At 50.8% G+C, this 14,957-nt stretch overlaps 1 protein-coding gene across 4 annotated transcripts in view; it reads right to left on the bottom strand.

Annotated features, from left to right (window-relative positions):
* Nucleotides 1-6,371: 6,371 nt before the first annotated feature.
* Nucleotides 6,372-14,957, bottom strand: part of fmnl3 (formin-like 3) — a 57,710-nt gene continuing 49,124 nt past the window's right edge. For 2 of the 4 annotated variants that reach the window (XM_069178585.1, XM_069178597.1), the window contains 4 exons: nucleotides 14,290-14,382; nucleotides 13,667-13,793; nucleotides 12,155-12,262; nucleotides 6,372-9,301 (listed from right to left, as the gene is read on the bottom strand). In XM_069178585.1, the coding sequence (XP_069034686.1) occupies nucleotides 12,171-12,262; nucleotides 13,667-13,793; nucleotides 14,290-14,382 (312 nt within the window). In that variant the 3' untranslated portion in view covers nucleotides 6,372-9,301; nucleotides 12,155-12,170. Of the gene's footprint in view, nucleotides 9,302-11,577; nucleotides 11,619-12,154; nucleotides 12,263-13,666; nucleotides 13,794-14,289; nucleotides 14,383-14,957 lie in introns of all 4 variants that reach the window. The other 2 variants (XM_069178590.1, XM_069178594.1) reach the window with 2 other exon arrangements.

The following is a 14,957-nucleotide window of genomic DNA, read 5'->3' as shown; positions in this document are numbered from 1 at the left end:
ACACCAGCTCTAAGTGTGGAGGAGAACAGAGTGATGAAGCCAGTTCATAGAGGGGGATTATTAGGAGGCCTTGATTGGTAAAGGCCAGGGGGAAATTTGACCAGGATGCCGAGGTTACACCCCTACTCTTTTTGAGAAATGTCCTGGGTTTTTTAATGACCACTGAGAGTCTGGACCTCGGTTTTACATCTCATCCGAAGGACGGCGCCTTTTTACATTTTAGTGTCTCCATCACAGTACTGGACCCATTAGGACCCACACAGACTGCAGGGTGAGCGCCCCCTGCTGGCTCCACTAATACCTCTTCCAGCAGCAGCCTTAGTGTTTCCCAGGAGGTCCAGGTACTGACGAGGGTCACACCTGCTGAGCTTCAGTGAGCTGCCAGTTATGAGTTGCAGGGTCTTGTAGACAGCTTATTATTGATTTCCTACTTGTATGTATGAAATGAATATACAGAAGTTCACTGATGACATAGTTCTTTATGTACTGTACATGCAAAATCCACATAACAAATATCCCATAAACTAAACTAATTTTGCCGTGAGAAAAATATGAGACTGGCTTTCAAATACATGCCTCATATTAAATGTAAACATGACGCTCTGTAGGTGCTTGTCTATGAAGAAGAAGGAGACATGAATGATCCTACTGTTGTAAATGGTGAAAATGGTAAATTTGCGTCTCATTTTACATGTCTTGGGATTGCTATTGATTCAAATCCTATGTCCAAAAACACGTGAAAATGGTTGTAAACAGTCAAACGTAATCTCACGAACTTCGGATATATCCTAAAACAGCTAACTACAGATGCTTCGGGTGTGAGCAGCACAGCTGAAACGTTGTGTTCAGCATGGAATAAACCTATTCATTGTTCCTATGCAGCCTACGTGTGCTGAAGCAGCTACCCACGTGAACTTCTTCGAACTACATATACTGCAAAGTTATACATGCATTATATACGCACTTATATAATAAGTTGGTCACAGGTGGGAAAAACTATGCTCAGACCTCTGTTTACATTGTACAAGAAAACACTGAGGACAAGAAATCAACGCACCATCACCAGTATATAACAGAATGAAGAACTATAATAACTCATCTACTGTCATTTGATCATTTACATGTGCTTTGCAGATGCCTGCCTGTTTTTTATATTCATAAATAATCTTAGTCCCCCTCCTGTGAAATGTTTTATATCACTCTGGGTTTGACAGTCACAAACACAAGAGCCTCTGCTGGAGATGACTGGTACAGTATAGAGCCACTGAGTCCGGAAAGTCAGCATTTTCATCAAGAGGATCTGGATTCTGGAATACAATGCCATCTAGCATTAGACAATCATCTAATTTCATAACATTTAAAACTAAAGTGAAATCATGGCTTAAAGCAAATCAATCTTGTTATTGTTAATCTTCTGATGTCTCTTTTAATGACTAACATCCTCGCATTGATCTAGATAAACGATTTCCGTCTAATGTAACTTTCGAAAACTTTGATATATTTAATTTAACACGCCATAATTTTGGTGCACTTTGTAATTTTGTGCTTTTATAATAAATAGAAAATAGACATAATTAAATCCTAAAACAGTACATTTTATGTTTATTACATGTCTATGTCTTGTAGTTTGCTGCTTGTGTTCAGCTTCAGAGCTGTGTGTGGAAAGGGAATTAGGGCTCCTGGTAGTTTTCTCTGTTTTCTCTCTAGCCTGTCAGTCCAGGACATTCCTGTAGGTCTGGGAGTGTTTGTGGTGACTCTTCCCTGGACTGACTCCAAGAAGAATTGCAGACACTGCTCTAAAGAAGGTGTTTCCTGCATGAAAGAGATCCACAGGTTGATAATGGGGCATTTTTCCTGTTGTAAATAAAACTAAACTCCTCTTGTCCGGCTTGTCAAGGTCTTCCTGCATTGAAGAAGTTAAACAGAAAGACAGTGCATCCATTCAGTTCACGGCTGCTGTCTAATTTCTTATCTAGGTGAATAACAGCTCACATGGAACAGCTGTTTTCTTGGGAAATTCATTTTTACATTGTTGACAGCTTAACACAGAACAAGTGTACAGTGTGTGGGGTGTAAATTCCTCACTTCCCCCCCACAGGTTCACATGTCGGACAGAGCAGACTGAGGGGTCACCTCCCCCTTGCTTGTCCATCTCGGGGTGACCCTCCTGGTTACAGCTGGGTGGACTGGAGCCCCTGAGACGAAGCACTGAGCAGAAGCCTGCAACAGCAGCGTCTGTAGCAGAGGCTTGAACCCTCAACCTCCAGTAAGGAGTCCAGAGCCCTTAGCATTACTCCACACTGCCCCGTCTAGCAACGTTTTCCAGGCTTCAAAGCCTCTTGACACTGGGCACAACGCGATGAGCTAATATGTACTAAGGCGGGCTAAAAAGCGCTAAGGTAAGGATGCAATAAAAATCTATAATATCTGTGTAAATAGGAAGCGATAACATTTATCTTATCTTAATTCACAACACTCTACAGCTGCTGTTTTGCCACTCCGAGCACATTTAAAAGCAGGCCGATGCTGTTGGATTGGAAGAGCCTGCGTCCTTCTTCACACTGTCAGGTAAGACTTGAAAGGGAAACCTCTATATCAGGCTGTCTTGATAACCAACGCTTTGTTAATCAAAGGGGACGTCGCCCTGCACTGTGTTAACACCCAATGGGTTTAGGGGTGCAGACAAACATATCTGTAGAAATGAATATCCACAGTCTGAACCTGGGGTCGATCTTTGAAAATATGTTTTCCTGTACTTTCCACAACTGTTGGAATAATCTGCGTCTCCTGAACAAATAATTGTTGAAACGGGGAATAATTGCTTCAAATGAAAGACGTGTCATCTGTCTGCCAATTGAGCAACATTGAAAACGGTAAATTCCTTCACTGGTCTCTGCTTTTCTCTTCTTTGTAGGTGGTTTGTCTCTTTCTGCACTGTGAAGCAGACGTTCTCCTCAGTTTGTCTTTTTTAGGGTGTAAAAAGAGGGGGTTTTGAGAGCTGACCACTTGGTGTTAGCAGGATGGGTAAAGGGGTTCCCAGCTCATGCTGTGGGTCCAGTTCTGAGTCGTGGGAGCCCCAGAGAGAGAGGGGACCTGTTTTCCCACCGGTCTGGGCAGCAGATGTAAAAGCGAGAGCCCAGCGTGAGCCCGTCATCTCTAGAAACTTCTCCGGAGAAAGAGCATCTGAAATTCTCTCTTCCAGGTGGACGTGAGCGTTTTGATAGCCTCTCGGTGATTAACCATGGCCTGCGGAAACATGATGGCGTTTGCAGTCTTGGGTGAGTGTCTGTTTCCTCCTGAAGTCTGTTGAGGCTGCCGCAACAGAGCCAGGTGTGTTCCACAGTGTTGTGCAATATTGTCCATCCTGTCCATCTCGGACGCCCTGAAAAAAGACTCGTTCAGCTCAGCTTTCATGGAGGCTGGACCTGTGCTGATCCGTGGGGTCATTCAGAGTGGAGAAGAGAGAAGTGAAAAACTCTGCCTCCGCACGCAGGTCTTTGCGCTCACACTCTTCTTTCAAGAGAAGGACTCTCAAAAAGTAACGGCTACACTTTCAACGTTAACTTGCAGTCCAACGGTGTGTGGAGAAATCTGAGCTGTTACTGATATTGAGAGATCAAGTGGAGAATAATGCATACTGTGGTCAATATTTTTAGAAACAAGGACACTTTTGTATGCAATACTTTTTCTGTTTTCCAAAACTCACTTTCATTTTCTTTTAGGAGAAACGTTTGAAAAGAGCAAATACAGAAAGCTGCTAAGCCGCCTATTGCTTTAACCTTATGATAGAGAATTCACAGAACACACCCAGAAGAGCTGGGAGAACTCAGTGTTGTAGCCCAGTAGAAATTAAGAATGTTAAAGACAGGTGTCCATTGCAAGTACCGAGCCAAACAGCAGATTCATTATGGACATGAAATTATTTCAGCTCCAGCTGACCCATGGTCACTCTTCGCTTTGCAGTCCTGTGGCCAGGGGGTCAGCTCTCAACTAAGTGGGTAAATCCACGTTTCCTGTGACTTAAACACTCAAAAAACCTTCAATACGCTTAATTATTGGGTGTTGTTATTCCTAATGAAATTTTAATGAGCAATTCCTAGATTAGTTCCACAGTCAGAAAGACGGATCTGACTCTCTTGTCTGATTCTTCCCTGAAGTTGTGGGCGTGTTCATATCCACTGGTCTGGCCGACCCGGCCCGGCTGCAGAACGACACCTTGCTGGTCTCAGCCCCCGAAACCCTGCTGGACCGTCAGCTGTCTGTGCAGAAGGCCCCTCGCGGACGCTTCAAGATCTTCACCATGTACCACGGCACTCGGCCGAACGCCGCGAGTCCATCCTGATACGCGGCTTCCAGCAGTCGAGTTCAGGCATGCTGGGAAGGGGCGTCTACGTCAGCAGGGACTACCGCAAGGCCGAGCGGTACCCCCTGGACCTGCCCCCTCCCATGAGGGTCCTGTTCAAGCTGCGCGTGAAGCTGGGCCGGGTGAAAGCTATCACCAAGCAGAACGACCCCCTGAGGACGACCTGGCACAAGGCCGGGTACGACGCAGCCTGGGTGCCGCCCAAATCCTACAACCTAAACCCCTCGGGGCTGGAGGAGACCTGCGTCTGGGACCCTAGGGCCATCAGGGTCCTGGATGTTGTCCAGGCACCCGCCATGTACCTGCCGAGACTCAAGGCTTTACTGCGGCGCCAGAAGTAACGTGTGGAGCTGACGAACCCCGCTCTCGCACGCGGGCCCGGGCAGAGATGTACATGCACAGCACGGGCCTACATGAGTCCTGCTTCACCTCTTTCTAGAAGTCTGTAACCAATAAAAAAACTTCTGCAGCATGTTCTGTGTGAGTTCCGCATATTTTCAGTTTCTGCACAAGGTGTGTTGTCCATACAGGGGCGGGAAAAGCTTGCTGGTCTTGACAATCAAATAGGGATCCCCTCTTCCTCCTGAACACCCCTCCTGTGTGCGTCTGCTCTGCTCACATGGAGTGGATTCGAGGCTGGGGCTCCGAAGTCTCTCCTCAGCTTAGTGAACGTTCTTCAGTTTCTCGTTTTCTGCAGATTCCAGATTCCTAACAGACTCTAGTATCTGCGGTGCACATCCACAGAAATCAGGTTGTCACCGATAAAAAAACACAGGCGCAGATCAGGGGATAGGTTGAACCAGCAGGGGTCAAAGGTCACCAGTCAAACTGGGTTTGACATCCTCACACTCGTGTGTCTGAATACCCCACGCACCGGTTTTGTGACTTAACAGGGGGCCCTGCAGCCTGAGTCCTGGAGTCTTAATCACCTCTTCCTACAAAGAACACTTTGAAGTTATCAATTGGTTAAGCAAGTATTCTGCTCAATTTCCAGACCTGATTCTAGAGGGACATAGTGTAGTGCAGCAAAATCAATTCAGGTCACTGGCTTCAGTGATGACTCTTTAGCAGACAATTGATGAACCGATAAACTATCCTTTTAGCCAGGAGAGTGTAACCCCTCCCGCACAGCTTCTGGTTAGTCAGGCCTGATGGTCAGCTGGGTCTGTCCACTGTTTCACACTTCTCTCCTGGTTTTGTGCTGCCACTGCGTGTGAGTGGAAGGGTCGACCACCTGCTGAGCGTGGCAGGACTGAGCCAGAGGAGCGCAAAGAGGAGCCCGAGAGGGACAGGAGCAGGGGGGAATGGGAGAGGGAGAAGGAAAGACAAGGATCCGGAGAGAGAGAGTGGTGTGGGGAGAGAGCGAGCAGGCAGAAAGGCAGCACAAGTCTCACATATACACCGGAAGAATGAGAAGGGAAGATCAGGGCTAGACACATTCCTTCAGTGAAAACTGGACACTTAGTCAGTGACGACACACTGAACACACATACCGACACTGAGCACAAAGAGTAAATGTCCTCACACACTCTGGACACACAAACACAAACTGTGCATAGTGCAACACTGAACATAGACCTTTCTTACTCACCTACATTAGGTGCTGATAGTTCTCATTGATCCAAGACTTTCTGAAAGCCAATTTCATAGCATTATGGAAAACAGCTTAATAAGCCCTTTAAGAGCTGCACAAAGTGTTCTGTTCTGCGGGGAAACACCGTTTCTGCCCCGCCTGAGCAGGCACTGTAGTAAACGACTAAAGCCACAGTCCGAGGCAGGGTCCATCACTGATCATCGTGCGCTGCTCTCTCATCCCTGGGCAGGAGCCCACGTGCGTGTTCATCTCTTGGGGTTTGTAGAAGGAGAAGTATTCATGTTAAAATAAAACCCCCAGTGGATCCCCAATGGTTTTGGAGGGACTAGTTTCCTGGTATTTTTGGGGTAACAGGAAATCCTGTCATAGTTAGAGGCAATGGCAGACCACTGAAAAAGCACACGTTTCCAGGGGAACGGGCTAGCCTTTTATTAAGAAGATTTATTAACTTCATTGGGCGCAGCACAAAAATTTGCTTTCGCTTATTTTTTTTACAAGTAGTGTTATACAGGATTGGTAGAACACTTTTTTTTCCTTCATACATTTACAACATGTAAAAAAAAAAAGGATAACGTATGTTACAATATTAAGGAAGTAGTGTCCACTGGGATTCTGGGAAAGCTGTGGAAAGCGCGGGTCCGAGAAGAGGCCAGCGCCCACCCCTGACTCAAACATCAGCGACGGACAGTGGACTGCTGCTCGCCAGCAGATCGGCGACAATCACTCCTTTTCTGCTTCGCGGGTGGAACAGCTTCTCACCAGCGACCATTCGGTCAAACCCAGTCAATAGCATCGGCAAGGTGAGGCGCTGGCCTGGCGCTGCCCGGAACAGGAACCCGGATAAACGTCCACAGGGCAGCGCTGGAGCAGCGCCCCCCGGAGGCAGCAGAGCCCACAACAGCCAGCGTCCAGGCCTCGGCCCCCTGGTGAGTAAACCGTCCCTGGGCCGGGCTGCGGCTCTGGACATCCGCTGGCGTCTGCGAGAACCGCGTCCCGTGTCCCGGGCAGGGGGAGGTGAGACTGCCGGTTACGGACAGGGGGGGGGGTTCTGCCCGCACAGCCCCTGTGGTGGCAAGTCACGCCAGAGCAGAGGGGAGTAACGCCCAACCAGTCCTGCGGACGGGGAATACAAGCAGGGCTGTGCGGTCAGGCCTCACCTGAAGTAAATGCCTGCAGGCCGGCAGTCTCTCCCCCGCCAAAGAACAGATCTTCAAATCAAGGCAAACGCCTCAAGGACTTCATGAACACGACAATAAAAATGGCTTTGGATCCACTCTGCACTTTGTCCCGTTTCATCTTTGGCATCGAATCGTCTTTGTCAAGAGGTGCTCTGTCTAAAACAAGAGTACCAGCTACAGTCAGAGCTGTTGCACAGCTTTTGCGGCAGGAGGCCGGGGACAGCGGGGGCTGCCAGCTCTGGGAGTCCCTGGTCTCGCTGCCTGTCGGGTCCCGCAGGAGTCATGAGGAGAGGTACTGCGGATCTGGATACCTTACGGTCTGCCAGCTGGAAGTTGCTTCCAAGGGGGTTAGTCAGGCTAAATACAATCGCCTCCATCAACAATAGGCACAGAGGAATTCTCGGCTTTAAGAGACAGTCTTGGCCTGTGTTTTTTAAGAAAACAATACAGAATAAGGCACTGGCATTAAACAGCCGCAGGTGCGAGAGTGCAATATGGCTATAAGAGCCACAAGTTAATCGGTGAAAATGTTGTCATTTTGTATTTGTGGGAAACGAAAAGTTCCCTTAAGTGAATTTCACGCTTAAAAGGTTATTTTGTTGTGAAGGCAGGTCAATTTTGTCTGAAGAAAAAAAAGCAGCATCAGGAGAGCAGGTACTATTCGCCTCAGGCTCCTGCGTGGTCGAGTTACTCTGGACTCCATCAGCCTAGTGCAGGGCGTTCGTTTGCCCTGCTCCTTTCCCCTCTTCAAAATGTAAACGTTTCTAGGAAGCAAGCTTACAAGCACTTCCACCGTTTAACGGAGGCTGCCGTAGGATCCTCGTGTCTCTTGTCACACGCGGGGCATGAGCCTGTGCAAGGGCTCGTTTAATCCCAGCATGCACTCGGGCAGACAGCTGCCGTGGGCTTGTTGTCTGACAAGATGGGCGCTGCACAAAACAGCAGACCCAGTCTTGGATATTAAGGACACCAGACCTCGCTTGGGGAACGGATCCCTCCGACACGCCAGACTGTGGCAGCGATATCACGCCTGACAGCTCACAACAGCGGACGAGGGGGAGAGGAATATAACTGATGTGGTCTTTACCTGCACTGCCCTCAGCTTGCCTCGTGTCTGCCTGGATAGTGGGACAGAGTTTTCCAGCAAGACTGTAACTCGGGCTGGGATTGAGAAGAGTAAAAGCACAGCAGCTGTACAACACACCATGACCAGTGAGAATGTGTGGAAAGCACTTAGGAGTGCCACTGTAAAACAAAATGCAGAAGTAACAGGCTGAATTAGCCAGTACAGTATAAAGATGTCCAAGTTTCCTCTAGTCCTCCAGAATCCAGAAAGTCATGTTGCACACAATAAAGGCCTTATTTAAAGCTGGAAGTCAGATTAAGACATTGCATAGTTTCTGTACAGTATTGATATTTAAGACATACAGGACAATACAACAGGAATGTATAAAACCTAACATAAAGGCTTATAAAACATTAAAAAAACATAAGAACAAGATGCTTTTGAAAATAATACTGTCATAACATTGAGGCACTTCTTTAAAAAAAAGAGAAGTCAAGCAGTTTGGTTCTGCTAGATTGTCTGTTTTCTCATCGCGCTCCAGGCACCTGGCGGGCATTCCCACCTGGAGCTGGAAAAGAGGGAACCGTCGGCGGTTCTGGCAACGAAGGCCAAAGCAGGTCCACAGCACAGGGCCAGTCCAGCACACAAACTGGGCAGCCCTCTGGTCTCCGTGGAGACGGCCGAGGACCAGCTGGGGGCATAGAGGAGGCCGAACTGCTGCTGTCTTTCAGAGCGCCCCCTGCAGTGCGGGGTAGGTCTGAGGGGCCGCGCATCGCGGCTTCCTGCCGGACACAGCGCCTCTGGCGCGGGCGAACACCCCAGCCTTCGGCCACCGCCACTCAACTTCAAACGTCTCGAAAAAAGAATAAATTAAAACAACGTGTGCTCCTCTCCTTGCAGACGCGGGCCTGTGACTGGAGGAAGTGTGCAATGCCTGAACGCAGGCTCTGATTGTTTTTGGGTGGGGAGGGAGGGGTGGGGCGGAGTGGGCGGTTTGCACAGAGGACCCGCTTCCGGATCCGATGGCGGCGGGTCTCACAGTCTTCTCCAGCCGTTGCGGATCACCGCGTCGGCACGCAGGAAGGGCTGATTTCGGAGGTCTGAGGGCGAGAGGGCAGAAGGGCAAGGTTATGGCTTCGGCACACGCCACGGACGGCAGCTGGCAAGAGAGACTGGCACCTGCAGGCTGACGGGGCACGACGGTGTAGGTGGTGAAGGACGTGCCCCTCCCTCGGCCTCGCCAAGCAGGAGGGACAGAGACACCTCTCTCCAAGAAAGACAGAGGTCAGAGGTCAGGGGTCACGCTTCTTCAAACACCTCCACTGTTCTGCCCAAACAGACTTCGTGCCAGCAGTCTCACCGCGGGCACAGGGACGATCCTGTTCCATTGCAGCCTGGCCTCTTCATGCACGCAGGGAGTTTAGAAAGCTGGCCTGTGAAAACTGCACGCCGTCAAGCGGTGACGTTTTACACTCACGCCAACGGCCCCAGGGGTAACGTGGTCAAGCCCCTTCATGATGGAAGCACACACTGAAGGGAGCCAACGTTGGCTGAGGGTGACTGCAGTTTGTGTCCAGAATCTCAGTGGACATACTCAACAGCTGTGAGAAGATGCTCAGAGCCAAAGGAAGTGGACCCAGGTACCACACACCTTGACCACCATGCAGTATCCACAGTGGAGGTCTTTGAACAGGGTAACTAATTTCCTAAGCACTGTGTGCACAGACTGGTCCTCAGAATTAAGAAAGTACTGTTCCTGCTCTTACTGGAACAAGAAAGGAAGCATTAGCTTCAGTAGGAACAAGTTAAGGTTTATTCCCTGCTGAAAAGAGAAGAAAGGAAACCATCTCTGGGCTTCTGAGCCTTCTTCTCACCCGAAGAAGACTCCACAGACAAAACGTTGTGTTTCCTTTCTTCTCTTTTCAGCAGGGAATAAACCTTTACTTGTTCCTTTGCAGCCTACGCACACTGACGCAGCTTCCTGCTTGAACTACATTAGCTTCAGTATTCAACAGAACAGAGGATACGTTACATTGCAACTTATCAGAAATCTCCCCCCTGGTCTGGCTTACACATCCTGCAGGCGTTCCGCCACACAGCTTTGGCATCACAGACTATCTCTGCCCATCCAGCTCTAGACATGTGGGAAAATGTTTATCCCGTACCGTTTCAGCAGGGATCAGGTCAGAGGACAGGAGAGAACAGTGCTTCCATTTCAAAGCCTGAGATATGACCTGAACAGAGAGAACTGCCTCTGCCAAAGCCATGTGACAGGCTGCCTAAGATATGTGCAACTCTGATTGCCCACAGGAGGAAACACCTTAATAAAGGCTGCAGTAACGTGTCTTCTGTCACAATCGGTTTTAAAGAAGGGTGTCAAATCCAGGTGGTTTATGCTATCACTCGTCTCTTAGCTGTACATCAGCAATGCTGACCAGGTTGCAAAAAGTAGAACCTCATCTCCAGCCAAGGCAATGGAACAAGATCTCTCTCGCTGTGTGTCTCCCCGGTGCTGAAAAGGATTTCCTATGCTTGCCAATTTTCTGCTGAAGGCTGCAGCCACACTAAGACGCCTCCTGTGCTTTGTTGGAGACACATTGTCTGAGGAGAGCACAGACGAAGTGGACACACAGTTTGTCAACATACCAGCAGACACGTGAAGTCAATGCACTGTCAGTGGGAAGGCAGTGCAAATGTTTCAGAAATCGCTGGCTTGCGCGTTTTTTTGCAATCAAATGAGATATTGATAAGGGATGCTACTGGCCAAGATTTACCTGGATATTTTTGCCCAGTTTATTTGCTTTCATAAGAAGGGCGCACATCAAGGCTGGTAAGCGTCATTAATGCAAAACCAAGTTAGGGGTTAGTTGAATGCAGAGCACAAGCAGGCAGACACTCCCATGCAGACGGTTAAGGATGTGCTGGAGGAGGAAGCCAACCTCCTTCCTCAGGGCTTCCTGCAGATCACTATCAGGATTTCAGGCCGCAGACAGCGCCACCTATTGGTATTGTACAGCTGCCAAAAACCTCCAAACACAACATCTGGCTGTTTACGCAAAGCAGCCCGAAGCCTTTCATCTCCTGACCACGTCCAGGTGAAGCATGTGCACAGATCACAACGACGCTCGTCGAAAGCATCACAGCAGCTCTGACAACACAGGGCAAACCTGCCAAAGCCTTATGCTTCTGTTAGGGTCTTTGTTTTTCTTGTCTTATTAACTCCGAAATGTAACTATTTACATTTCCCATTTCCCATGGGGCAGCAGGGAAAAAAATAAGTCAGCTGTGCTGAGCTGGCCTGTCATTCAGTTTGGGAGGCTCGCTGTAGCAGGTAGGCGGCAAGCTTTGCGATGCCGAGATACGCTGCCAGTCTTACCCGCTGTGTGGAAGGACTACACTTAGAGATCGCTCTTCCTTCTAGATGGAGAGGCACAAGGAGCAGGGGGAGAGAAGGAGGTTAACAAGGTGGAGGTTGACAGAACGAGCCACAGTTAATAGGACTGAACCGTGAAAGCCAAGCCTCTTTAGGGAAAAGTTGCGCACACTGGGAAGGACCGCCTTCCACCGGCCTCGACCCGCTAGGCATCAGATCCGACCTGTTGCTTGACCTGCTGCTGCTTTTATTCCTGGGCAGGCTGTGTGGGCCCATCCAGGAACACGGGGCTGGAGATGAGCTGCAGCAGCTTCCCAGGCAGTCTGCCCGTCTTCCTCAGAAGAGGACTTTCCGGGTAGGTCGCAAGGTCAAGAGGTCACGATGTCAACGGGGTGGGGGAGGCCGTGTGCACACAGCTTCTGTAAAGAGGCTTGACTTCACCTGTGGAGGGCGCTCATGGACGCACGCCGCACCGCTACCGGACGGCTGGGTTAGTAAGGAGGACTCGAGTCCGGGGACCGGCAGGGGCCATGCAGAGCTCTAACTAACGGCATGCAGAGTCACCGGGGCAGGGGGTGACCTTGGGGTAGGGGGGGCTAACAGTTGGACTCGTCGTAGAGGTTGGCGTCGCAGAAGAAGCGCGAGCCTCGCTTGGCCGTTCGGGCGGTGAAGGGAACGCTCTTGAGCACTGCGGGCAGAGAGAGAAGATGTCACACCCATCGCCCGGCAGACTGGGCGCTGGTACAAAATCCCTCCCCTGTCGAAGTCAGCAAGTTACAGGAAAGGGAATGATTGTAAAGGCAATTAAGCACAGCCGACCACCTCAGGTATGAATTCCTGCCCTCCGGCAGAACGCAGAGAGCCACTTCCAGGCAGTTCTGTTTAAAACGGTTCACCCTTGCTTTTATCTTCAAAGTCCTGTTTTTATTTCTAACAATACAGGACCTTCAGGAAGCAGCAACATTTCATGTTCTTATTTAGATCACAGCAGGCGAGGAAGCTGTGATGTTAGCCTGTGGTTTTGAAGGGGAGCTCCTAATGGTGAGGACGAGGGAGCCTTTTCTATCACACGTAGAAGGAAAAGTCCCCTTCTTGGGAGTTTTGATCCATCTGGATCCGTTACACTTAATCCCTCTGCCTAAAAGGGAAGAGGGTGGCACTATGGGCTGTGTGTGAGCTGCAGTGACGGGGGCGTTTCAGGAAGGAAGGCTGGGAAGAAGTCTAGTACAGGAGCAGGGTGCTAGGCAGGGGTACAGGGGGACACATGTAGACATGGGATGTCTTCCATCAGGTAAGGCTATGCTGGTAATGATAAACGCCCGTGCTTTTAAAGATGCTGTAGATGGAGATGCCTGCACCCTACCTGGGCTGGTGTCCTACAGAGTGAGGGAGACGCCTGCGCCCTACCTGGGCTGGTGTCCTACAGAGTGAGGGAGACGCCTGCGCCCTACCTGGGCTGGTGTTCCAAAGAGTGAGGGAGATGCCTGCGCCCTACCTGGGCTGGTGTCCCACAGAATGAGGGAGACGCCTCTGCCCTACCTGGGCTGTTGTCCTACAGAGTGAGAGACACCTCTGCCCTACCTGAGCTGGTGTCCCACAGAGTGAGGGAGACGCCTGGCCCTGTCTTGGCTGGCATCTTACAGAGTAAGGGAGACGCCTGTGCCCTGAGCTGGTCTCCTATAGACTGAGGGAGACGGTTGCGGCATCCCTGGGCTGGTGTCCTACAGAGTGAGAGACACCTCTGCCCTACCTGAGCTGGTGTCCCACAGAGTGAGGGAGACGCCTAGCCCTGTCTTGGCTGGCATCTTACAGAGTAAGGGAGACGCCTGTGCCCTGAGCTGGTGTCCTATAGACTGAGGGAGACGCTTGCGCCATCCCTGGGCTGGTGTCCTACAGAGTGAGAGACACCTCTGCCCTACCTGAGCTGGTGTCCCACAGAGTGAGGGAGACGCCTGCGCCCTACCTGAGCCAGCATCTTACAGAGTAAGGGAGACGCCTGTGCCCTTAGCTGGTGTCCTATGGACCAAGGGAGACGCCTGCGCCCTTCCATGGGCTGGTGTCCTACAGACTGAGGGAGACGCCTGCACCATACCTGTAATGATGTCCTCCAGAGTGCCATCTTTGCCCTCGTACACGGGCCGGTGGTCCTTGGCCTGCCGTCGCCTCAGCTCCGCGATCAGGTCCTGTTGCTGCTGGCGCTTGGTCTTCTGCGCCTGTGTCTGCGTGCAGTTCAGCCACAGTTATCGGTGCTTTGCATTTTCATTACATTTTTTTCCGATGGTCAGTTTACCGTTGGTTCCCAGTGTATGTGGTGCAAGAGTATCAATCTTATGCAACTTCAGACAGTTTTGTGAAATACACACCAGAGGAAGCAAAATTCACTGGTGCCCCCCAGGAGGCACATGCAACCATTAAGAGGCAACATAGCACCCTCTACTGTCTGTCACCAGTCATGGCAACATGCTCCCCAGTGTTCCCATTTAGACAGGAACACAATACCACTGCGCCACGGAGCTCCGTGTTCACAGTAGTGGTTTGAATAGGCTAATAAACTGTAAGAGCACCCTGAACATTAGAAACAGCGGCAGTGGCTGCAATCCTGTCCTGTTCCCTTGTGAACTGCTGCTTCTGCCACCTTTAGAGGAGAGATGATGGCCCTCCAAAAACTGTAGCCACCTCGGACCCGTGTCAGGCCCACCCCAGGCCCGCTCCTACCTTCTGGTCCTGCTGTTTGGCTTCCTGGGCCAGGAGCTTCTCCCGCATGGCCGCCTCCTGCTTCTTCCTCAGCTCGTTGTCCTGCTCCGCCTCCTGCGCACAGAGACAGACACAGGGACGTCTGTGAGGCCTGGCCACACGCACTTCGCCACACGCACCCCAAGAGCAGAGAGGCAGGGCACATCAGGCCCTCATCGGCCAAACAGCGGGGCCCGGTTTCGCTTGAGGACTTTGCTTTGTACATTGCAAGGGCGAAAGGTGGAACGGTCTGTGCCCGCGTTACTCCGAGGGCGCTGGAAGACAGGAGCAGGCCCCTCTGCTGTGGCTTGGACGGCTGAGGTGCTGGGGGTAACACACACAGGGGACCGCCCCCCCCTTACGGTTCGCTCTCCAGCACGTCGGCTCGCTGCGAGCATCACGCTGCTCCCCGATGCTCGCTGCTGTCCACAGGAACGCGCCCGCTGTGGCCCCGTGTGTACGGACCGAACCCCCTACTTAAACAAACCGGGGAGCAGTGAATACCGCCGGCCGTACAGCACGCACAGCCCTTGGCAGTGCCTCTGTGTGCCGGCTGCACTCGGGGTAATAAATCCATGGAGAACAATCTCAGGAAGCCGGGCGTCCGGGGCTGGAGCGGTGGGGCCCGGCGGCTCCTTCCTGTCGTTAAC

Source organism: Lepisosteus oculatus, chromosome 1 (genome assembly GCF_040954835.1).
Source record: "Lepisosteus oculatus isolate fLepOcu1 chromosome 1, fLepOcu1.hap2, whole genome shotgun sequence".
Lineage (NCBI taxonomy): Eukaryota > Metazoa > Chordata > Actinopteri > Semionotiformes > Lepisosteidae > Lepisosteus > Lepisosteus oculatus.
The sequence above is the reverse complement of the archived record's forward strand: the minus strand, read 5'-3'. Positions and strand labels throughout refer to the sequence as shown.